General features: G+C 38.8%; 1 protein-coding gene across 1 annotated transcript in view; it reads left to right on the top strand.

Annotated features, from left to right (window-relative positions):
- The window catches only part of MRPS35 (mitochondrial ribosomal protein S35), a 60,052-nt gene that overhangs the window by 4,844 nt on the left and 29,082 nt on the right, over positions 1 to 26,126 (top strand). Inside the window, exons 3-5 of the mRNA XM_003405367.4 lie at positions 675 to 842; positions 1,997 to 2,057; positions 7,187 to 7,326. Of these exons, the coding sequence (XP_003405415.1) occupies positions 675 to 842; positions 1,997 to 2,057; positions 7,187 to 7,326 (369 nt within the window). The remainder of the gene's footprint in view (positions 1 to 674; positions 843 to 1,996; positions 2,058 to 7,186; positions 7,327 to 26,126) is intronic.

Genomic DNA, 26,126 nt, shown 5'->3' with positions numbered 1-26,126 from the left:
AGTCTAAAGCCGTCATCATCACAGGCGTATTGTCCTGCCTGCAGGACACATGCTACACTGTCTTTGATGGTGCTTGGATGGGCATTGCAGAAGTTGCTTCTTTAAGCCCTACTTTTATATGTTGGCCATCCCCTTCTACCTAATACAGCTTTTTTTTTTCCCTTTTAAACACATGTTAATGAGATTAACTAAGCTTCAAATAGCTATTCTCTGGGCATAGGAGATAATATGTAATTTTTTATGTATTTATTCAGTTAGTTTAACTCATCTTTTATTTTCATTATTCCTTATTTCCAAGGTCTCAGTGTCACCTCATGTATTGAATTCGATCAGAGAAATTAAACAAAAATTATTTCAAAATATATTGGTACCTTACCCCTTCATAAACAAAATATAAAAAGTTTCCTAAAGCCTAATTAAATAAAATAGAAAAGATTTTAGGGAAAGAAATATGATATTAAAGAGGATCCTTGCTAGAGGGTTTGAATAAACAATGCAAAGATTTAGGTAGGCTTGTTTTTTATTTATTTTTCATTTAAACAGCAGCTCTGTGGAGGCCAGCTTTTATGTAGCTTGCATCTCTGCTTATATTTTCTCTTAACTGCAGCTTTTTAAATTTTATAATTAAAGAACATCCTCATATTTAAAATATTAAACTGCTTTATGTTCCTTAGTCACTACCTCCTAGAACAGAGAAAATGGCTGTTGACCAAGATTGGCCTAGTGTTTACCCTGTTGCAGCACCATTTAAACCATCTGCAGTACCTCTTCCTGTTCGAATGGGTTATCCAGTAAAAAGGGGAGTGCCCATGCCAAAGGAGGGAAATCTAGAGCTTCTAAAGGTAAGATAAGTTGCTAGTTCATTGGCTAAGACTTAAATAACTGTTGACGCCCCCTTCCCCCATTATACTTCAAGGTTCAGTATATACCAGCTTATTGTATTTTAACTTTTTTTCCGTGTAATGAATGTTGTGTTTTGATTTTGACTAAAAGAACCTCCTAGGCATTTAAGAAGGTAATTAATTGGCCCGATTACTTTCCTTTTTGCTTTTTCTTTTCTAATGTATCTTTTCTATATTTATTTTATTTGTCTAGTTGACCTGAGAAAAGTGAAATAGCCTAGTTTGGATTGAGAATTGGAAATTGAGGGTTCTACTTTTTTTGGAGACAAGATTATATCTTTTAATTGATCTAAAACATTGTAAATAAATTGTTCTTGACATGTCTAGACAGGACTTAAAGGACTTCTTTGAAACATACAGAACTGTTCACCTATGACATGTTTACATGAGGGTTCCACTTTTAAAAGAGATGTTCTTACTTTCCAGAAAGGTAGACTATTATTTAATATTATTATTATAGTCTATCAGCTTTAACTTCTTCATTTCTTGAAGTAAAATTTTCTTTCCAAATGAGTCTCTTTACATTAAATTATCTATTTAGATGCTTAAGACATGTGTTAGTAAATGCTGATTATTTGCATTAATCAAATCTCTGACCTTTCTTAAATTTTCATTCACCCTGTGAATGCTTAGGTAGCCTCTTAATATTCTATCATAAATGAATTCCCAACTTCTTATTAACTTCATTTAAATCATAAAATGTTTATTAAGTACAAAGTAGAAATATACCACCATGCTGTATATTCCAGGGATCTGGAAATGATTAAATAATAAACTATATCCTTAGGTGCTTTCAGTTTTATAAGGGGAACACACGTGTATACCTGTAGCTCTAATACCAGGAAGAATACTATGAAGTGACGTTTATTTTTCCAACATTATTTTTGTCATAAGGTACAGAGTACTTAATTTATATTTCAAGGAACTTATATCTTAAATACACAGCATCTGTGACATACAGTATTTTGTAAAAAGCTATCAAATTTTATTTACTACAGTGCTTGTTGGACCTATGATTTACTTCTATGAGAAAATTATCTTTTTCATGTTTTTAAGACATTTGGTTAATTTATCCTTTAAATTACTCTATTTAGATCCCCAATTTTCTTCATTTGACGCCTGTAGCAATTAAAAAACACTGTGAAGCTCTTAAAGGTAAGTGGTTGCTTTCCTATATAAACTTAATATTGACTTTGAATGTAAAATCAAGAATGTCATTTCTGATATACTGCTATAAGTCTCTCAGCCTTATGTTCTGAGTCATTGTTGATTTTTTTTTTTAAGAAGAATTTTTAAGTTGTATTCAGTGAATTGTTAGATGTTAAATCTGCAAAATGTTTTTGCAGACCACTGTACAAGGTGCTGTAATAAATAGAACCAAATTATAATCCTTCTTCACAGGTAATTTGGGAATTTACTGATGATTTTTAGAAAACACATACATAAAAAGATGAAAGAACATATTCATAGAGTTTTTCCAGCAGATACAAATCAGTATGATTGATTGTACCTGGAATTGGAGTAACAGTGACCACCACTCCAAATGAATTTTTTTTACTTTTAATATTTGAGGTGAAAGTTTACATAGCAAATTAGGTTCCCGTTTAACAATTTTTCTAGGACTTGTTCTGTGGAATTGGTTACATTTTTTACAGTGCGTCAACATTCTCATTATTTTCATTCTTTTTGTTCTGTTTTCATTAATGTAGCTTCCCTGCCCCTCCTTAGTGTTTCATCTCTGTTTTAGGGTAAATACTGACTATTTGGTATCATATAGTTGATTACTTAAGGCAGAACAGTATTCACGGGGGATATTGTTTATTTTGGAGCCCTGGTAGCACAGTCATTAAGAGCTCGACTGCTCACCAAAAGGTTGACAGTTTAAACCGACCAGCCGCTCCTTGGAAACCCCATGGGGAAGTTCTGCTGTGTCCTTTAGGGTAACTGTGAGTTGGAATTGACTCAAAGGCAACGGGATTATTGTTTATTTTATAAGCCAGTTTATTATTCGGATGGAAACCCGGGTGGTGTAGTGGTTAAGAGCTATGGCTGCTAGCCAAGAGGCTGGCAGTTCAGATTCACTAGGCGCTCCTTGGAAACTCTACGGGGTGGTTCTACTCTGTCCAGTAGGGTCACTGTGAGTTGAAATTGACTTGATGGCAGTGGGTATATTATTCAGATGAAAGGTGACCACCGGGAATGGCTTCAGTTCTAAGTTCAAAGGGTATTTAGGGCACTGGCTCAGAGTTTCTCTAGTCTTTGTCAGTCCAGTAAGTCTGGCCTTCTTCAGGAATTTGAGTTTTGTTTTACATTTTTCTCCCTTTCTATCCAGGACCTTCTGTTGTATTTTCGGTCAGACTGGTCAGTAGTGGTAGCCAGGCACCATCTAGTTCTTCTGGTCTCAGGGTAGATGGGGGCGTGATTTGTGTGGGCTGTTAGTCCTGTGGACTAGTGTCTTCTTTGGGTCTCTGGTTTCCTTCATTTTGTTCTAAACAAATAGAGAACAATAGTTGTATCTTAGATGGCCACTTGTAAACTTTTAAGACCTCAGGCACTGCTCACTAAACTAGGATTTAAAACATCACCTTTATAAACTGTGTTATGCCAATTGACTGAGTTGTCCCATGAGACTGTGGTCCCAAGTCTTCACACCCAGTAAACCAATCACGTGAGGTGTTTGGTTATGTCCAAATGAATTTTTGTACCCTATTTGGACAAAGGAAACACTAGTGGTATAGTAGTTAATAGCCGCAGCTGCAAACCAAAAGGTCAGCAGTTCAAATCCACTAGGCATTCCTTGGAAGCTCTCTGGGGCAGTTCTGCTCTGGCCTGTAGGGTCACTTTGAGTTGGAATCAACTTGATGGCAAGAGGTTTGGTTTGGTTTTGGTTTATTTGGACAAATCATGTATCAATTTTTGGCCTTTTGTAAAACCAGTTAATCAATACATTATACTGTGATAAATTCCATTTTTCTACTCTTTTTTCATGGTACTTTAGATGAAGGTTTACAGAACAAACTAGTTTCTCATCAGTTAGTACACACGATTGTTCTATGACATTGGTTAACAGCCCCACGACTTGTCGACACTTCCCCTTCTCAATCCTGGCTTCCCTATTACCAGCTTTCCTGTTTCCTCCTACCTTCCAGTTCCTGCCCCTGGGCTAATGTGCCCCTTTAGTCTGGTTTTGTTCTATGGGCCTGCTCAATCTGGCTGAGGAGTAAATCTCAGGAGTGACCTCATTACTGAGCTGGAAGGGTGTTCAGGGGCCATACTCTCAGGGTTTCTCCAGACTCTGTCAGGCCAGCAAGTCTGGTCTTTGTTTTTGTGTTAGAATTTTGTTCTACATTTTTCTCCAGCTCTGTCCAGGACCCTGTATCGTGATCCCTGTCAGAGCAGTCAGTGGTGGTAGCTGGGCACCATCTAGTTTTACTGGACTCAGACTAGTGGAAGCCGTGGTAGATGTGGTCCATTAGTCCTTTGGACTATTCTTTCCCTTGTATGGAAACCCTGGTGGCATAGTGGTTAAGTGCTGTGGCTGCGAACCAAAGGGTCAGCAGTTCGAATCTGCCTGGCGTTCCTTGGAAACTGTATGGGGTGGTTCTACTCTGTCTTACAGGGTTGCTAAGAGTCGGAATCGACTCCACAGCACTGGGTTTGGTTTTTTTTTTTTTTGTTTGCTTTCCTTGTACGTTTAGTTTTCTTCATTCTTCTTTGCTCCCGAAGGGGTGAGACCGGTGGAATATCCTAGATGGCTGCTCACGGGCTTTTAAGACCCCAGGCGCTACTCACCAGAGTAGAATGTAGAACATATTCTTTATAAACTATGTTATGCCAGTTGAACTAGATGTTCCCTGAGATCATGGTCCCCACAGCACTCAGCCCAGCAATTCAGTCCCTCGGGGGCTTTCGATGTGTCTATGGAGCTACCATGGCTCTGCCTCACATAGGTTGTGCTGGCTTCCCAGGATTGTGTACTGTCTTACCTTTCACCAAAGTTACTACTTACTTTTTGTCTATTAAGTGTTTTTCCATCCCTACCACTCCCCTCCCTCATAACCACCAAAGATTGTTTCTTTTTGTATGTAAACCTTTGCATGAGTTTTTACAGTAGTGGTCTCATACACTATTTTTCCTGTTGTGGTTGACTTATTTCACTCAGCGTAATGCTCTCCAGATTCATCCATGTTATGAGATACTTCACAGATTCATCGTTGTTCTTCATTGTTGCGTAATTCTACTTTTTAAACATTTTCTTAAAACGTGTACCCAATCTAGAAACTGGTTGCCTTTATGAAATATTTCTAAAATACTCTCTAATTTTGAAATGAAAGGCTTTCATACGCATTCACAAGAATAGCATTGTATTTTACAATATTTAAGTGTGTGTTTTAAACTTTTTAAAATTTTATCTTTACACTTGTATCAGCTTTTTGATTTAATCTTCCAAATAACTAAAAGGCTTTTCACATATTTCTTCTCAATTTTCTTTTCAAAGTAGTTCAGTTCAGATTTTATATCTTAACTTACAGATGGAAAATCCGAAGCACAGGAAAGTTCAGAAATTTACCATATCTTTAAAAATCAGTGGCAGAAATTAAATAAAAACTGAGGTCTTCCAAAGTCTAGTCTGTTGCTCTACCTATCAGATGAATAAAGACCAATGGCAGCCTATTATGTACTTTCTAACCGCCTGTGTTTTTTGAGACATATAATTAGGTAATTTAATTTGAAAACTATAATTATCCTTTGGTGATTGAAATGACTTATCCAAAGTTTAAACAAAAAAAAAAGATTTGATATGAACCCAAAAGCTTATAAAATTCCCCAAATTAGTCTCTCTTTTGGCTGTGATGCATCTTACAGTGCAAGATATTGGAATTAGTCCATGATGGGAATGAAATTCAACCTCAGTAATCTTGCTCTGTTCATTTTAAATGTCAAAATTGTTCTTTATTGCAAAGGTATTCCTTTCCCATCAAAGTGACTGAGTACTGATCTCTTAAACAGAATGTTTAGGGAATGGTATTAGCTATACTTAATTTGCTAACATGTATTTAGTTCCAGATCTCAGAGAGTCTCTAACTCAAAATGACATTTTACTGACTCTGATTTTAAAACCTAAATCGGAGCTAAATATAGTGTAAGAAAATTTTTAGCTCAGGGGAATATAATTAGCAAAGTGCCTTTCACTGTCCCTTAGATCATCACCTAGAGGAGCTCCCACATCTGCCTGTGATTATGACCAGACACACCTGCAGTCATGCTTTTGTGAAGGAAGCTTGAATCCATGAGACCTAATGTGTTTGACCTAAGCAGCCAGTTACTTTTATCTATTCTTGGAGTGAGGCTGTTTAAGGAATGAGATTTCTACTGAGAGGAAACTGATAGTGCCAGAAGTTTTCATCCCAACCTGAGAACTCTTTACTATGCTGACTTGATAGGAATAGGGCAAGAGGGAACCAGCCTACTGCTTATGGAGTACATCAATATTGATAACTTGCAAGAGGCAGGGAGCGACCTCTTTTTCTTTAAGTTTTATTCTGAATTGAGCCCTGTGCTGTGTTGAGGTAGAGAGCCATGTTCCCACTGTAGCCCATGTGTCAGACCCAGTCCCACCTCCTCTCTAGACTAGCTGTCTTGCCTGAATATGAGGACAGTGCTGTTCTTTCTGTTTAGCCCAGTTGGCACAGATGCCACATAGAAGAGGCGTGAGTTACTTTAAGAAGCCATTTAAGGATGGCCTCCATTTTTTAACCTGCTTTAGTTGGGGCTTTATTCACCTCAATTTCTGGAGGATTGTTGACCATACCTCAGTTCCCTATTAGAGCTTTTTCAAATCTTCCTTTCAATTCCCTTCAGTTGATTTTTAGTAACCTTCATTTGGAAGTGAATGAATATTATCTGTTGCTTTTTTAAAAACACTAGACACTATTAACTCTTTGCTTTTAGTTGAGGAAGAATAATTGAATTATACCATAGCAGATACATGCAAAATTATAATAAGCTCCCATCAAGTCACAACTCCCTTTTAACTCAATTCACCATTCCCCATCAAACCTGAAATATCCAAATCATTTCCTTAAGTTCCGTAATTAGAATACCTCTAAGACAAGAGGTGAGGGATGGAGATTTGTATGTGAAGTGCAGAAGAGAACCTGTACTTTCACTTCATGTAACCTGAGAATGATCTCCCTTAGTAATTTGGTTTTGTCTGGTAGCATATATTACAATAAGAATTTGCTTGCAAAACTATAATTGAGATACTTTTTTTTATTTCTTAGATTTTTGCACAGAGTGGCCAGCTGCACTAGACAGTGATGAGAAATGTGAGAAGCATTTTCCGATTGAAATTGACACAGCGGATTATGTGTCAGCAGGACCATCTGTTCGAAACCCTAAAGCACGAGTAGTAACCTTAAGGGTAAGAGATGTTTAAAAAAAAAAAAAAAAGAATCATTGTAATACATTATTTTAAAATAGCATTTTGTGTGTTTAATTAGAAGACTAATATATATCTATTACAGAAAATTAAAAAAATATGAAAATGTTTTAAAGTACAAAATAAAATTGCTTATTATTTTACCACTGAAAAATAACCATTATTAACTACAGGAGCTCACTGTAGTTAGTATATATAGCCAGCCTTTGTAGATACTAATGGGATAATACTGTATTTGTTTAGTAATCTGCTCTTTTTCCCTTAACAATATGAATTAAACATTTTCTAATATTATAAACAATCTTTAACATTATTTTTAATGGCTACACATGGTAACATACAAATGAAGATCTGTTACGTGCTAGGACAATGTTTGATGCTGCGGGTGTATCTTAGTTTCTTAGTGCCACTGTAACAGAAATACCACAAGTGGGTGGGTTTAACAAACGAATTTATCTTCTCAATAGTCCATCAAGTTGATTCCAACTCACAGTGACCCTATAGGACAGAGTAGAACTGCCTCATAGAGTTTCCCAGGGGTGCATGGTGGATTCGAACTGCCGACCTTTTGGTTAGCAGCAGTGGCTCTTAACCACTATGCGACCAGGGTTTCTTCTCACAGCTGAGAAGGCTAAAAGTCTGAATTCAGGGCACTGGCTCTAGGAGAAGACTTTCTCACTCTCTCAGCTGTGGGGCAAGGCCCTTGTCTCTTTTCAGCTGCTTTTCCTCAGTTCCTTGGTGATCTTCATGTGGCAGGTGATCTGTCTTCCCCCATCTGTGCTTGCTTGCTTCTGTGCCTAATCTGCTCTTTTTATATTTCAAAAGTGATTGGAGTTAAGACACACTACACTGATATTGCCTAATAAACATAACAAAGAAAACTTCCCAAATGGGGTTATATTCATAGGAATAGAGGTTAGTATTCCAACACATATTTTGGAGGGATACAATTCAGTCCATAACAGAGTACAATGCTGATCAATTTAGGCATAATCCTTTTCTGAGACTGAACTGGGAGGTACAGATAATTCATAACATAGATCTACCATAATGTATTTCAGTTATCCATATTATGGGACATTTAGGCTTTTTAAGCTTTCTTTATTAGAAAAATGTTGTAGTGAATATCCTTAGAGATTAGTATTTGTGTATATGCATAATTATGTTAAGATAACTTCCTAAAAGGGGAACTGTTGCGTCAAAGGGTGAAGATCTTTTGAAGTTTTTTTTTTAATTTTATTTTGCTTTAGGTGAAATCTTATGGCACGGATTAGCTTCTCATTCAAAAATTTATATACAAATTGTTTTTGACATTGGTTGCAATCCGCGCAATGTGTCAGCACTCTGCCTCTTCCTCTTAAACCCCAGGTTCCTTGTGTCCATTCATACAGTTTTTCTGTCACTTCCTGCCTTCTCGGCGTTGCTTTTGGGCAGGTGTTGCCCATTTGGTCTTATGTACTGGGTAGAACTAAGAAGCACATTTCTTACACATGTTACTGTTTGTTTTATAGGCCTTTCTAATCTTCGGCTGAAAGGTGGACTTCAGGAGTGGCTTCAGTTCTCAGTTAGTAGGGTGTCCAGGGGTCTTTTGAAGTTTTTTGATAGATACTGTGAAACTTTCAGTAGGAAATATAAAAAATACGATACCTGCAGATTGTGAGAAAACCTGTTTCCTGTACCCTCACTAACCCTAGATAATTATTACCCACCAAATTGATAGGTTAAAGAAAATTGTGTTTCATATGTAAAATTTGTGTGTCTTCGAATACAAGCGAGGTTGAGAACTTCTTCCTTTGCAAAATGCTTGTTTTTTTATCATTTGCCCATTCTGATGGTGTGTTAGTTTTTTGTATACTTAAGTTTTTTTTAGTAATAGCTTTATTGAGATATAATTCACATGCAAATTCATGACCCTATGTGTGCAGAGTAAAACTGCTCCACAGAGTTTTCAGGGTTGTGTCCTTATAGAAGCAAATTCCCAGGCCTGTCTTTTGAGGTGCATCTAGGTATGTTCCAACTGCCCATCTTCCAGCTAGTAGTTGAGCACTGAACCATTTGGTTTGTGCCATCCAAGACTTCCTTTCCTTTCTGTACTGTACTTTATAGAAAGAATTTGCCTTCCAAAGCCCATACTTAAGGGGTGGGGAGTTAAGCTTCACCTCCTTAAGGGGATTATTTACATAAATTATTTGGAATTCTTCTGTATGAGAGATTTGTCTATTCTCCCTCACTTAAAAAGTTTATTCAAACATTGATTGATGTGAGTATGAACTCATGGATATTTATACTTTGGGTAATAATGCAATACACAATATTTATTTTGTTGCTCAAATTATTCCAGCCCTGGCCATTCGGGAGCTCTTCCTACTGGCTCCTCTGTCTCTTTGACATACCCCCATACTTTTGTTTTCTGAGCACTTCCTTAATTTCTGGCACTCCGAGGTACTCCGGGCTCATTTTGTATATTCCCTGCGCCGGTCCTAGAACCAGCCATTTCTTCAAGGAGCCCTAACTTTTTTTTTTTTCATTGTGGCGAAACATATATAAAACAACATTTGCCATTTGAACCATTTTTATGTGTATAATTCAGTGATACTAATTACATTCACCATGTTGTGCAACCATTACCACTATCCGTTTCTGAATGTTTTCATCACAATATCTCTCCCTTTCTCCCCCCCACCTGCCCCTGGTAATCACTGATGAACTTTGGTCTATATGTATTGGCCTATTCTCATATAAGTAAGAGCATATAATATTTGTCCTTTTGTGTCTGATTTTTTTCACTCAGCATAATGTTTCAAAGGTGCATCCATATCGTAACATGTATCAGAACTTTATTTCTATTTATGGTTGAATAATACACCATTGTATATCTGTATCACTTAAAAGGTCAGCAGTTCGAACCCACTGGCTGCCCCATGGGAGAAAGATGTGGCAGTCTGCTTCCGTAGAGATTTACAGCCTTGGAAACCCTGTGGGGTTGGCATTGACTTGACGGCAGCGGGAGATATATACCACATTTTATTTATCCATTTATCTGTTGATGGATACTTGGTTTGTTTCCACCTTTTGCATATTGTGAATATTGTTACAGTGAGCACTGATGAACAAGAATCTGTTTGAGCCCCTGTTTTCAAGTTTTTTGAGTATATACGTAAAAGCGGAATTGCTGGGTAAATCTGTATTTAATTTTTTGAGGAACTGACAAACTTTTCCAGAGCGGCTGCACTATTTTACAATCCCACCAGCAGTGGATAAAGGCTCTGATTGCTCCACATCCTCTCTAACACTGTTTTCTGTTATTCTGATAATAGCCAGCCTCCTAGTGACTGATAAACTTTTGATTCATCTGCCCTGGAGTGTGACTGCCCACCTCTTTGAGGTGTGTTCTAGGATCTTCAGAATTTTATTTTGGGCTCCATGTAGCCTGAATCTTAATTCACAACATTCCAAGTATTTGTTGAAAGTCTATACAACCATTTTTAAATGATTTGGTAACAAATAGACACACAATTTTCTTATTGCTAAAGATTTTTCTGGTGATATAGCCGAGATTGATGTGTAATTTTCTTTCTCTGCCAGGCTTAGCTATCAGTTGTGTCATCTTTATGAAATAAAAAATGAAGCTTTCCAGGCTTTTTTATTCTGTAGAACAGTTTAAATATCATAGTAATATATTTATGTTTTTAGAGAGGTCAAACTATCTTAAAACCACAAGAAGCAATATGTTTATTATATAAACATTAGAAAATCCCGTTAAGCAAAAGGAAAAAGAACTTAAAATTCCACCATACTGATGTCACTCCACAGATTGATGTAAAATGCTTACAGAGCAGTACCTAGTACATTTTTAAGAACTTAATAAATTTTTTTTTTCATAGTAATAATAACAATAATAACCAACAGTTGCTGAGCTCCTTGCTGTGTATTAAAAATCTCTGAACTTATATTTTCTGGGCCTGAGTCTTCTATGATAGAGTAGATGATAGCTAAAGTCCTTACTAGTTCTAAGATTTGCTTATTTTTATTTCACATTAAAAAAAAAAAACTCATCACTTTATTTGAAGTACTCCACTGTGCACCACTTATTGTGTCATGCAGCCGTTCTCTCTTGCTTCCTTTCTGTGTCTCATGTCACCATGCGATACCTTCATCATTCCCTTGTATCCCTTCTACCTGACTCATGTCTGCCCCTCTAGACTCTTTCACTCTACCTGCTGACTGTTGAAGCTCAGTGTGGTGTTCTGGATGCTTGCATATGGTTCAAGGATGAAAATAGGTTAAACAGTAGAACTAAAGCATGTCCAGTCTGACGTGATTAAAGTAATGTTGCAGAGGTGACCAAGTATTATAAAAAAAATTATTTGGAGATATTGAAGTTTTTTAATTCAAAGAAAGGTGATATCATATGTTTCTTTTTTTAAATAATATTGTGTTTTCAGTAAAAGTTTGCACAGCAAATTAGATTCCTGTTCAACAATTTCTACACAAATTGATCAGTGGCATCGGCTACCTTTTTCTTAATGTGTCAGCATTGTCATTATTTCCATCCTTGTTCCATTTCCAGTAGTCTAGTTTCCTTGCTTCCTTACCTTGTAATCTTTGCTTTACAGTAGTGGTTAACCATTTGGTCTCATATAGATGATTTTTTAAAGTAGTGTGGTACTCACAGATGATATTTTATTTTATGAACCAATCTGTTATTTAGTTAAAAGGTGGTCTTGGGATAGTTTTGGTTTAAAGAGTATCTCAAGGTGTTAGTCTCAGGGAATCCTCTAAGTCTCAACTGTTCCAGTAAGCCTGGACTTTTTAAGAACTTGGGTTCCGTTCTGCGTTTTCCACCATTCTGTCAGGATCCATCTATTTTAGCCCTGATCAGAATAGTTAGTAGTGATAGCCAGGCACCATCTAGGTCTTCTGGTCTCAGGATAGGTAAGGCCATGGTTCAGGTGGACTGTTAGTCCTGTGGACTAGTTTTTCTTTGAGTCTTTGCTTTCTTTCTCTTTTGCTCTGATTGAGTGGAGACCAATAGTGGTATCTTATATGACCTCTCGCAAGCTTTTAAGATCCCATACACTACTCACCAGACTAGGATGTAGAACATAAACTTTATGAATTGTATTATGCCAGTTGACCAAATTGTCCCACGAAACTATGGTCCTAAGCCTTCAAACCCAGAAAACCAGTCCCACAAGGTGTTCGATTATGTTTGTCATTGAACCAGTATAAGGCCACTTTGATTACTGTAGCTATATAGTATATTTTGAGGTTGGGAAGTGTGAGACCTCCTACTTTGTTCTTCCTCAATATTGCTTTGACTATTTGGGGCCTCTTTCCTTTCTGTATAAAGTCGGTGATTAGTTTTTCCATTTCAGTAAAGAATGTTGTTGGAGTTTGGGATGGAATTGGATTGCATTGCTTTGAGTAGAATTGGCATTTTCATAATATTAAGTCTTCCAATCCACGAGCGTGAATATCCTTCCATTTGTGTAGGTTTTTTAGTCTCTTGTGTTTTATAGTTGTCTTTTATGTCCCTGGTTAGGTTTATCCGTTAGTATATTATCATTTTGGGGCCTATTTATTTTTCACTTTTTTTTTTTTTAATTGTGCTTTAAGTGAAAGTTTACAAATCAAGTCAGTCTCTCATACAAAAAATTATATACACCTTGCTATGTACTCCTAGTGGCTCTCCCCCAGTGAGACAGCACACCTTCCTCTCTACCCTGTATTCCGTGCGTCCATTCGGCCAGCTTCTGTCCCCCTGTGCCTTCTTACCTCCCTTCCCAACAGGAGCCACCCACATAGTCTCATGTGTCTACTTGAGCCAAGAAGCTCACTCCTCACCAATATCATTTTCTGTCTAATAGTCCAGTCCAATCCCTGTCTGAAGAGTTGGCTTTGGGAATGGTTCCTGTCTTGGGCTAACGGAAGATCTGGGGACCATGACCTACGAGGTCTTTCTAGTCTCAGTCAGACCATTAAGTCTGGTCTTTTTATGAGAACTTGAGGTCTGCATCCCACTGCTCTCCTGCTCCAACAGGAATTCTCCGTTGTGTTCCCTGTCAGGGCAGTCATTGGTTGTAGCCAAGCACCATCTAGTTCTTCCGGTCACAGACTGATGTAGTCTCTGGTTTATGTGGCCCTTTTTGTCTCTTGGGCTCATCATTACCTTGTGTCTTTGGTGTCCTTCATTCTCCTTTGCTCCAGGTGGGTTGAGACCAATTGATGCATCTTAGACGGCCGCTCGCCAGCATTTAAGACCCCAGACGGCACTTACCAAAGTGGGATGCAGAATGTTTTCTTAATAGATTTTATTATACCAATTGATCTACTGTCCCCTGAAGCCATGGTCTTGGGGCTATTTAAATGGTATTTTTTTTTATTATGCTTTAGGTGAAAGTTTACAGGTTGTTAATTTCTCCTACAAAAATTTATACACATATTGTGACTCTAGTTGCAGTCCCTGTAATGTGACAGCACATCCCCTCTTTCCGCCCCAGGTTTCCCATGTCTATTCAGCCAGCTTCTGCCCCTTTCTGCCTTCTCACTCTGCCTCTGGACAGGAGCTGCCCATTTAGTCTTGTGTATATACTTGAACTAAGAAGCAACACTCTCTTCACGAGTATTATGTTTTATACTCCAGTCTGATCTTTCTCTGAAGAGTTAGCTTTGGGAATGGTTTTAGTTCCGGGTTAACAGAGAGTCCAAGGGCCATGTTTTCTGGGGTTCCTCTAGTCTCAGTCAGACCATTAAGTCTGGTCTTTTTATGTGAATTTGAGTTCTGGTAGAATAGACATTTTTACAGTGTTAAGTCTTCCTATCCATGAGCAAGATTTTTCCACTTATGTAGGTCTGTTCTGGTTCCTTGCAATAGTTAGTGTCCTATAGTTTTCTTTGTATAGGTCTTTTACATCTCTGGTAAGATTTATTCCTAAGTGTTTTATCTTCTTGGGGGCTACTGTAAATGGCATTGATTTGGTGATTTCCTCCTCAGTGTTCTTTTTGTTGGAGTAGAGGAATCCAACTGATTTTTGTGTGTTTATCTCGTATCCCAATACTCTGCTGAACTCTTATTAGTTTCAGTAGTTTTCTTGAGGATTCTTTAGGGTTTTCCATGTATAAAATCTTGTCATCTGCAAATAGAGATAATTTTACTTCTTGCTTCCCAATCTGGATGCCCTTTATTTCTTTATCTAGCCCAATTGACCTGGCTAGGACCTCCAGCACAATGTTGTTATAAGAGTGGTGATAAAGGGCATCCTTATCTGGTTACTGATCTCAAGGGGAAAACTTTCAGACTCTCTCCATTTAGGATGACGTTCACTATCGGCTTTGTATAAATGCCCTTTATTACGTTGAGGAATTTTCCTTCTGTTCCTATTTTGCTGAGAGTTTTTTTTTTATCGTGAATGGGTGTTGAACTTTGTCAAATGCCTTTTCTGCATCAATTGATAAATTCATGTGATTCTTGTCTTTTGTTTTATTTATGTGTTGGATTACATTAATTGTTCTAATGTTAAACCATCCCTGCATACCTGGTATGAATCCTACTTTGTCATGGTGAATTATCTTTTGATATGTTGTTGAATTCTGTTGGCTAGAATTTTGTTGAGGATTTTTCCATCTGTGCTTATGAGGGATATAGGTTTGTAATTTTCTTTCTTTGTGGCATCTTTACCTGGTTTTGGTATCAGGGGTATGCTGGCTTCATAGAATGAGTTTGGGGTATTCCATCCTTTTCTGTGATTTGAAATACTTTTTGTAGTAGTGTTGTTAACTCTTTGAAAGTTTGGTAGGACTCTGCAGTGAAGCCATCCGGGCCAGGGCTTTTTCTGTTGGGAGTTTTTTGATTACTTTTTTTTTTTTTTAATTAATTTTTATTCAGGTGAACATTTACCATTCCAATCAGTCTGTCACATGTAGGTTTACATACATCTTACTCCCTTCTCCCACTTGCTCTCCCCCTATTGAGTAAGCCCTTTCAGTCTCTCGTTTCGTGCCAATTTTGCCATCTTCCCTCTCTCTCTATCTTCCCATCCCCCCTCCAGTCAAGAGTTGTCAACATACTCTCCAGTGTCCACCTGATTTAATTAGCTCACTCTTCATCAGCATCTCTCTCCCCCGCACTGACCAGTCCTTTTCATGCCTGATGATTTGTCTTCGGGGATGGTTCCTGTCCTGTGGCATCAGAAGTTCTGGGGAGCATTGTCTCTGGGATTCCTCTAGTTGCAGTCATACCATTAGGTATGGTCTTTTTATGAGAATTTGGGGTCTGTATCCCATTGGTCTCCTGCTCCCTCAGGAGTTGTCTGTTGTGCTTCCTGACAGGGCAGACATCGATTGTGGCCGGGCACCAACTAGTTCTTCTGGTCTCAGGATGATGTAGGTCTCTGGTTCATGTGGCCCTTTCTGTCTCTTGGGTTCTTAGTTGTCGTGTGACCTTGGTGTTCTTCCTTTGCCTTTGCTCAAGGTGGGTTGAGACCAATTGATGTATCTTAGATGGCTGCTTGTTGGCATTTAGGACCCCAGGCGCCACAATTCAAAGTGGGATGCAGAATGTTTTCATAATAGAATTATTTTGCCCATTGACTTAGAAGTCCCCTCAAACCGTGTTCCCCCAACCCCAGCCCCTGCTCCGCTGACCTTTGAAGCTTTCATTTTATCCTGGAAACCTCTTTGCTTTTAGTCCAGTCCAATTAGGCTGACCTTCCTTGTATTGAGTGTTGTCTTTCCCTTCACCCAAAGCAGTTCTTATCTACTGATTGATCAATAAAAAGCCCTCTCCCTCCCTCCCTCCCTCCCTCCCCCCTTTGTAACCACAAAAGTATGTGTTCTTCTCCGTTTTTTCTATTTCTCAAGATCTTATAATAGTGGTCTTATACAATATTTGTCCTTTTCCCTCTGACTCATTTCGCTCAGCATAATGCCTTCCAGATTTCTCCATGTTATGAAATGTTTCACAGATTCGTCACTGTTCTTTATCGATGCGTAGTATTCCATTGTGTGAATATACCACAATTTATTTACCCATTCATCCGTTGACAGACATCTTGGTTGCTTCCAGCTTTTTGCTATTGTAAACAGAGCTGCAATAAACATGGGTGTGCATATATCTGTTTGTGTGAAGGCTCTTGTATCTCTAGGGTATATTCCGAGGAGTGGGATTTCTGGGTTGTATGGTAGTTCTATTTCTAACTGTTTAAGATAACGCCAGATAGATTTCCAAAGTGGTTGTACCATTTTACAATCCCACCAGCAGTGTGTGAGAGTTCCAATCTCTCCGCAGCCTCTCCAACATTTATTATTTTGTGTTTTTTGGATTAATGCCAGTCTAGTTGGTGTGAGATGAAATCTCATCGTAGTTTTAATTTGCATTTCTCTAATGGCTAATGATCGAGAGCATTTTCTCATGTATCTGTTGGCTGCCTGAATATCTTCTTTAGTGAAATGTGTGTTCATATCCTTTGCCCACTTCTTGATTGGGTTGTTTGTCTTTTTGTGGTTGAGTTTTGACAGAATCATGTAGATTTTAGAGATCAGGCGCTGGTCGGAGATGTCATAGCTGAATATTCTTTCCCAGTCTGTAGGTGGTCTTTTTACTCTTTTGGTGAAGTCTTTAGATGAGCATAGGTGTTTGATTTTTAGGCGCTCCCAGTTATCGGGTTTCTCTTCATCATTTTTGGTAATGTTTTGTATTCTGTTTATGCCTTCTATTAGGGCTCCTAGGGTTGTCCCTATTTTTTCTTCCATGATCTTTATCGTTTTAGTCTTTATGTTTAGGTCTTTGATCCACTTGGAGTTAGTTTTTGTGCATGGTGTGAGGTATGGGTCCTGTTTCATTCTTTTGCAAATGGATATCCAGTTATGCCAGCACCATTTGTTAAAAAGACTATCATTTCCCCAATTGACTGACACTGGTCCTTTGTCAAATATCAGCTGCTCATACGTGGATGGATTTATATCTGGGTTCTCAATTCTGTTCCATTGGTCTATGTGCCTGTTGTTGTACCAGTACCAGGCTGTTTTGACTATTGTAGCTATATAATAGGTTCTGAAATCAGGTAGAGTGAGGCCTCCCACTTTCTTCTTCTTTTTCAGTAGTGCTTTGCTTATCTGGGGGTTCTTTCCCTTCCATATGAAATTAGTGATTTGTTTCTCTATCCCCTTAAAATATGACATTGGTATTTGGATCGGAAGTGCGTTATATGTATAGATGGCTTTTGGTAGAATAGACATTTTTACTATGTTAAGTCTTCCTATCCATGAGCAGGGTATGTTGTTCCACTTAAGTATGTCCTTTTGAATTTCTTGTAGCAGAGTTTTATAGTTTTCTTTGTATAGGTCTTTTGCATCCTTGGTAAGATTTATTCCTAAGTATTTTATCTTCTTGGGGGCTACTGTGAATGGTATTGATTTGGTTATTTCCTCTTCGGTGTTCTTTTTGTTGATGTAGAGGAATCCAAGTGATTTTTGTATGTTTATTTTATAACCTGAGACTCTTCCAAACTCTTCTATTAGTTTCAGTAGTTTTCTGCAGGATTCCTTAGGGTTTTCTGTGTATACGATCATGTCATCTGCAAATAGTGATAGCTTTAGTTCCTCCTTGCCAATCTGGATACGCTTTATTTCTTTGTCTAGCCTAATTGCCTTGGCTAGGACTTCAAGTACGATGTTGAATAAGAGTGGTGATAAAGGGCATCCTTGTCTGGTTGCCGTTCTCAAGGGAAATGCTTTCAGGTTCTCTCCATTTAGAGTGATATTGGCTGTTGGCTTTGCATAGATGCCCTTTATTATGTTGAGGAATTTTCCTTCAATTCCTATTTTGGTAAGAGTTTTTATCATAAATGGGTGTTGAACTTTGTCAAATGCCTTTTCTGCATCTATTGATAAGATCATGTGGTTTTTATCTTTTGTTTTATTTATGTGATGGATTACATTAATGGTTTTTCTGATATTAAACCAGCCTTGCATACCTGGTATAAATCCCACTTGATCAGGGTGAATTATTTTTTTGATGTATTGTTGGATTGTATTGGCTAGAATTTTGTTGAGGATTTTTGCATCTATGTTCATAAGGGATATAGGTCTATAATTTTCTTTTTTTGTAATGTCTTTACCTGGTTTTGGTATCAGGGAGATGGTAGCTTCATAGGATGAGTTGGGTAGTATTCCTTCTTCTTCTATGCTTTGAAATACCTTCAGTAGTAATGGTGTTAACTCTTCTCTGAAGGTTTGGTAGAACTCTGCAGTGAAGCCGTCCGGGCCAGGACTTTTTTTTGTTGGAAGTTTTTTGATTACCGTTTCAATCTCTTTTTTTGTTATGGGTCTATTTAGTTGTTCTACTTCTGAATGTGTTAGTTTAGGTAGGTAGTATTTTTCCAAGAATTTATCCATTTCTTCTAGGTTTTCAAATTTGTTAGAGTACAATTTTACTTAGTAATCTGAAATGATTCTTTTAATTTCATTTGGCTCTGTTGTGATGTGGTCCTTCTCGTTTCTTATTCGGGTTATTTGTTTCCTTTCCTGTATTTCTTTAGTCAGTCTAGACAATGGTTTATCAATTTTGTTAATTTTTTCAAAGAACCAGCTTTTGGCTTTGTTGATTCTTTCAGTTGTTTTTCTGTTCTCTAATTCATTTAGTTCAGCTCTAATTTTTATTATTTGTTTTCTTCTGGTGCCTGACGGGTTCTTTTGTTGCTCACTTTCTATTTGTTCAAGTTGTCGGGACAGTTCTCTGATTTTGGCTCTTTCTTCTTTTTGTATGTGTGCATTTATCGATATAAGTTGGCCTCTGAGCACTGCTTTTGCTATGTCCCAGAGGTTTTGATAGGAAGTATTTTCATTCTCGTTGCTTTCTGTGAATTTCCTTATTCCCTCCTTGATGTCTTCTATAACCCAGTCTTTTTTCAGGAGGGTATTGTTCATTTTCCAAGTATTTGATTTTTTTTCCCTAGTTTTTCTGTTATTGATTTGTAGCTTCATTGCCTTGTGGTCTGAGAAGATGCTTTGTAATATTTCGATGTTTTGGACTCTGCAAAGGTTTGTTTTATGACCTAATATGTAGAGAATGTTCCATGTGCACTAGAAAAAGAAGTATATTTTGCAGCAGTTGGGTGGAGAGTTCTGTATAAGTCTATGAGGTCAAATTGGTTGATTGTTGTAAGTAGGTCTTCTGTGTCTCTATTGAGCTTCTTACTGGATGTCCTGTTTTTCTTCGAGAGTGGTGTGTTGAAGTCTCCCACTATAGTTGTGGAGGTGTCTATCTCAGTTTTCAGTTCTGTTAAAATTTGATTTACGTATCTTGCAGCCCTGTCATTGGGTGCGTAAATATTTAATATGGTTATGTCTTCCTGATCAATTGTCCCTTTTATCATTATATAGTGTCCTTCGTTATCCTTTGTGGCGGATTTAAGTCTAAAGTCTATTTTGTCAGAAATTAATATTGCTACTCCTCTTCTTTTTTGCTTATTATTTGCTTGATATATTTTTTTCCATCCTTTGAGTTTTAGTTTGTTTGTGTCTCTAAGTCTAAGGTGTGTCTCTTGTAGGCAGCATATAGATGGATCGTGTTTCTTTATCCAGTCTGTGACTCTCTGTCTCTTTATTGGTGCATTTAGTCCATTTACATTCAGGGTAATTATAGATAAATAAGTTTTTAGTGCTGTCATTTTGATGCCTTTTCATGTGTGTTGTTGACAATTTCGTTTTTCTGCATACTTTTTTGTGCTGAGGCGTTTTTCTTAGTAGCTTCTGAGATCCTCATTTTCATAATGTTTAACTTTATGTTTGTTGAGTCGTTACGTTTTTCTTGAGTTGTGGAATTGATATTCCTTTTTGTGGTTACCTTTTTATTTACCCCTATTTTTCTAAGTAAAAACCTAACTTGTATTGTTCTGTATCGCCTTGTATCACTCTCCATCTGGCAGTTCAGTGCCTCCTATATTTAGTCCCTGTTTTTGATTATTGTCATCTTTTATCTATTGATTTCCATGATTTCCTGTTATGTGTATTATTTTGTTTATTTATTTATTTTTTAGAATTAATCTTAATTTGTTTGTTTTTGGCTTTCCCTATTTGAGTTGCGTTGATATCAGGACGTTCTGTTTTGTGACCTTGTATTGTGCTGGTACCTGATATTATTGGTCATCAGGCCAAACAATCTCCTTTAGCATTTCTTGCAGTCTTGGTTTAGTTTTTGCAAATTCTCTAAACTTGTGTTTATCTGTGAATATCTTAATTTCTCCTTCATATTTCAGAGAGAGTTTTGCTGGATATATGATCCTTGGTTGGCAGTTTTTCTCCTTCAGTGCTCTGTATATGTCGTCCCATTCCCTTCTTGCCTGCATGGTTTCTGCTGAGTAGTCTGAACTTGTTGATTCTCCCTTGAAGGAAACCTTTCTTTTCTCCCTGGCTGCTTTTAAAATTTTCTGTTTGTCTTTGGTTTTGGCAAGTTTCATGAAAATATGTCTTGGTGTTTTTCTTTTTCGATCAATCTTAAATGGGGTTCGACGAGCATCTTGGATAGATATCCTTTCGTCTTTCATGATGTCAGGGAAGTTTTGTGTCAGGAGTTCTTCAACTATTTTCTCTGTGTTTTCTGTCCCCCCTCCCTGTTCTGGGACTCCAGTCACTCACAAGTTATCCTTCTTGATAGAGTCCCACATGATTCTTAGGGTTTCTTCATTTTTTTTAATTCTTTTATCTGATTTTTTTTCAGCTATGTTGGTGTTGATTCCCTGGTCCCCCAGAAGTCCCAGTCTACATTCTAATTGCTCGAGTCTGCTCCTCTGACTTCCTATTGCGTTGTCTAATTCTGTAATTTTATTGTTAATCTTTTGGATTTCTACATGCTGTCTCTCTGGATTCTTGCAACTTATTAATTTTTCCACTATGTTCTTGAATAATCTTTTTGAGTTCTTCAGCAGTTTTATCAGTGTGTTCCTTGGCTTTTTCTGCAGTTAGCCTAATTTCATTTGTGATATCTTTAAGCATTCTGTAAATTAGTTTTTTATATTCTGTATCTGATAATTCCAGGATTGTATCTTCATTTGGGAAAGATTTTGATTCTTTTGTTTGGGGGGTTGGAGAAGCTGTCATGGTCTGTTTCTTTATGTGGTTTGATATGGACTGCTGTTTCCGAGCCAGCATTGGGAAACTAGATTTTCCCAGTAATCAGCTATAAAAAAATGCAGTCAGATCCCTATCTGAATTCTCCCTCTGGCTCAGGGTATTTGGATGTTAATGGAGCCACCTGGGGAGGGTGGGGGAGGGATCAGAGAGCTAGGAGTGTAGCACCACAGAATATAGGGCTGATCCCCGCGTTCACGCTCCGCCCCCGTCCGCCAAAACCCCGGCGGGACGGCTCCCCGGCTGGGACGCTACTCTCCCCGCTCCGAGACCAGTCACTTCGTCTCGGGGACTTCTCCCGCCGGTGTGCCGCACCACTTGCACGAACTGGGTGGGCGTCTCCCGCACGAACGGGTGGGCCCGTCCCCGGGGTCTATTCAGGGGAATGTAATAGGACCCCGCGCTCACGCCTCGCCCGCGTGCGCCCGAATCCCAGCGGGACGGCTCCCCGGCTGGGACGCTGCTTTCCCAGCTCCAAGACCTGTCACTTCCTCCCGGGGACTTCTCCCTCCGGTGCACCGCGCCACACGCGCGCACTGGGTGGGCGTCCCCCGCACGAACGTGTGGGCCCCGCCCCGGGGTCGCTTTAGGGAAATATAGTTGATCCCCCGCTCGCGCCACGCCTGCTTCCTGCCAAACTCCCGGCGGGACGGCTCCCCGGCTGGGACGCTACTCTCCCTGCTCCAAGTTTAGTCACTGCCTCCCGGGTGCTTTTCCCCCCGGCTGTGCCGCTATGCCACCCGCGCCAACCAGCTAGACTCCCTCCTGGGATGGGTTCAGGGGGGTAGGGCTGGGCCCCTTGTCTGTGCCGTCTGCCCCCCTGGGCTCTGCCCCAGATCGGGCTCCGAAGGTCACCTGCCTGGTACACTGGCTCCTAGTTCTGAAAACGGTCGCTGTCTGCTCGTATTTGTTCGTTTTCCGTCTCTAAGTCTGTGTTTGTTGTTCAGAGTTCATAGATTGTTATGTATGTGATCGATTCACTTGTTTTTCCGAGTCTTTGTTGCAAGAGGGATCCGCGGTAGCGTCCACCTAGTCCGCCATCTTGGCCCCGCCTCTGATTACCTTTTCAATCTCTTCTTTTGTTAAGGGTCTATTTAGTTGTTCTACCTCTGTTTGTGTTAGTTTAGGTAGGCAGTGTGTTTCTGGGAATTAATCCAATTCTTCCTGGTTTTCAAATTTGTTAGAGTGCGGTTTTTCATAGTAATCTGATACGATTCTTTAATTTCAGTTGGGTCTGTTATAATATCGCCCATCTCACTTCTTATTCAGGTTATTTGCTTCCTCTCCTGTTTTTGTGTTGTCAGTTTGGCCAGTGGTTTATCAATTTCGTTAAGTTTTTCAAGAACCAATTTCTTGTCTTACTAATTCTTTCCATTGTTTTTGTGTTTTCGATTTCGTTTGTTTTCTTCTGGTGCCTGTGGGTTTCTTTTTTTTTTTTTTTATAACTTTTATTAAGCTTGAAGTGAACGTTTACAAATCCAATCAGTCTGTCACATATAAGTTTACATACATCTCACTCCCTACTCCCACTTCCTCTCCCCCCTTGAGTCAGCCCTTTCAGTCTCTACTTTCTTGACAATTTTGCCTGCTTCCCTCTCTCTCTATCCTCCCATCCCCCCTCCAGACAAGAGTTGCCAACACAATCTCAAGTGTCCACCTGATATAATTAGCTCACTCTTCATCAGCGTCTCTCTTCCTCCCGCTGACCAGTCCCTTTCATGTCTGATGAGTTGTCTTCGGGGGTGGTTCCTGTCCTGTGCCAACAGAAGGTCTGGGGAGCATTGCAGCTGGGATTCCTCTAGTCTCAGTCAGACCATTAAGTTTGGTCTTTTCATGAGAATTTGGGGTCTGTATCCCACTGATCTCCTGCTCCCTCAGGGGTCCTCTGCTATGCTCCCTGTCAGGGCAGTCATCGATTGTGTCCGGGCACCAACTAGTTCTTCTGGTCTCAGGATGATGTAGGTCTCTGGTTCATGTGGCCCTTTCTGTCTCTTGGGCTCTTAGTTGTCGTGTGGCCTTGGTGTTCTTCATTTTCCTGTGCTCCAGGTGGGTTGAGACCAATTGATGCATCTTAGATGGCCGCTTCTTAGCGTTTAAGACCCCAGACGCCACATTTCAAAGTGGGATGCAGAATGATTTCATAATAGAATTATTTTGCCAATTGACTTAGAAGTCCCCGCAAACCATGTTCCCCAGACCCCCACGCTTGCTCCGCTGACCTTTGAAGCATTCATTTTATCCTGGAAACTTCTTTGCTTTTGGTCCAGTCCAATTGAGCTAACCTTCCATGTATTGAGTGTTGTCTTTCCCTTCACCTAAAGCAGTTCTTATCTACTGATTAATCAATAAAAAACCCTCTCCCACCCTCCCTCCCTCCCCCCCTCGTAACCACAAAAGTATGTGTTCTTCTCAGGTTTACTATTTTTCAAGATTTTATAATAGTGGTCTTATACAATATTTGTCCTTTTGCCTCTGGCTCATTTCGCTCAGCATAATGCCTTCCAGGTTCCTCCATGTTATGAAATGTTTCACAGATTCGTCACTGTTCTTTATCGATGCGTAGTATTCCATTGTGTGAATATACCACAATTTATTTACCCATTCATCCGTTGATGGACACCTTGGTTGCTTCCAACTTTTTGCTATTGTAAACAGAGCTGCAATAAACATGGGTGTGCATATATCTGTTTGTATGAAGGCTCTTGTATCTCTAGGGTATGTTCCCAGGAGTGGGATTTCTGGGTTGTATGGTAGTTCTATTTCTAACTGTTTAAGATAACGCCAGATAGATTTCCAAAGTGGTTGTACCATTTTACATTCCCACCAGCAGTGTATGAGAGTTCCAATCTCTCCGCAGCCTCTCCAACATTTATTATTTTGTGTTTTTTGGATTAATGCCAGCCTTGCTGGTGTGAGATGAAATCTCATCGTAGTTTTAATTTGCATTTCTCTAATGGCTAATGATCGAGAGCATTTTCTCATGTATCTGTTGGCTGCCTGAATATCTTCTTTGGTGAAGTGTGTGTTCATATCCTTTGCCCACTTCTTGATTGGGTTGTTTGTCTTTTTGTGGTTGAGTTTTGACAGAATCATGTAGATTTTAGAGATCAGGCGCTGGTCGGAGATGTCATAGCTGAAAATTCTTTCCCAATCTGTAGGTGGTCTTTTTACTCTTTTGGAGAAGTCTTTAGATGAGCATAGGTGTTTGATTTTTAGGAGCTCCCAGTTATCTGGTTTCTCTTCATCATTTTTGGTAATGTTTTGTATTCTGTTTATGCCTTGTATTAGGGCTCCTAGGGTTGTCCCTATTTTTTCTTCCATGATCTTTATTGTTTTAGTCTTTATGTTTAGGTCTTTGATCCACTTGGAGGTAGTTTTTGTGCATGGTGTGAGGTATGGGTCCTGTTTCATTTTTTTGCAAATGGATATCCAGTTATGCCAGCACCATTTGTTAAAAAGGCTATCTTTTCCCCAATTAATTGACACTGGTCCTTTGTCAAATATCAGCTGCTCATATGTGGATGGATCTATGTCTGGGTTCTCAATTCTGTTCCATTGGTCTATGTGCCTGTTGTTGTACCAGTACCAGGCTGTTTTGACTACTGTGGCTGTATAATAGGTTCTGAAGTCAGGTAAGGTGAGGCCTCCCACTTTCTTCTTCTTTTTCAGTAGTGCTTTGCTTATCCGGGGCTTCTTTCCCTCGCATATGAAATTGGTGATTTGTTTCTCTATCCCCTTAAAATATGACATTGGAATTTGGATCGGAAGTGCATTGTATGTATAGATGGCTTTTGGTAGAATAGACATTTTTACTATGTTAAGTCTTCCTATCCATGAGCAGGGTATGTATTTCCACTTAAGTATGTCCTTTTGAATTTCTTGTAGTAGAGCTTTGTAGTTTTCTTTGTATAGGTCTTTTACATCCTTGGTAAGATTTATTCCTAAGTATCTTGGGGGCTACTGTGAATGGTATTGATTTGGTTATTTCCTCTTCGGTGTTCTTTTTGTTGATGTAGAGGAATCCAAGTGATTTTTGTATGTTTATCTTATAACCTGAGACTCTGCCAAACTCTTCTATTAGTTTCAGTAGTTTTCTGGAGGATTCCTTAGGGTTTTCTGTGTATATAATCATGTCATCTGCAAATAGTGATAACTTTACTTCCTCCTTGCCAATCTGGATACCCTTTATTTCTTTGTCTAGCCTAATTGCCCTGGCTAGGACTTCAAGTACGATGTTGAATAAGAGCGGTGATAAAGGGCATCCTTGTCTGGTTCCCGTTCTCAAGGGAAATGCTTTCAGGTTCTCTCCATTTAGAGTGATACTGGCTGTTGGCTTTGCATAGATGCCCTTTATTATGTTGAGGAATTTTCCTTCAATTCCTATTTTGGTAAGAGTTTTTATCATAAATGGGTGTTGGACTTTGTCAAATGCCTTTTCTGCATCAATTGATAAGATCATGTGGTTTTTGTCTTTTGTTTTATTTATGTGATGCATTACATTAATGGTTTTTCTGATATTAAACCAGTCTTGCATACCTGGTATAAATCCCACTTTATCAGGGTGAATTGTTTTTTTGATGTGTTGTTGAATTCTATTGGCTAGAATTTTGTTGAGGATTTTTGCATCTATGTTCATGAGGGATATAGGTCTA

The sequence above is a fragment of the Loxodonta africana genome, chromosome 4, assembly GCF_030014295.1.
Source record: "Loxodonta africana isolate mLoxAfr1 chromosome 4, mLoxAfr1.hap2, whole genome shotgun sequence".
NCBI classification, from domain to species: Eukaryota; Metazoa; Chordata; class Mammalia; order Proboscidea; family Elephantidae; genus Loxodonta; species Loxodonta africana.
The sequence above is the reverse complement of the archived record's forward strand: the minus strand, read 5'-3'. Positions and strand labels throughout refer to the sequence as shown.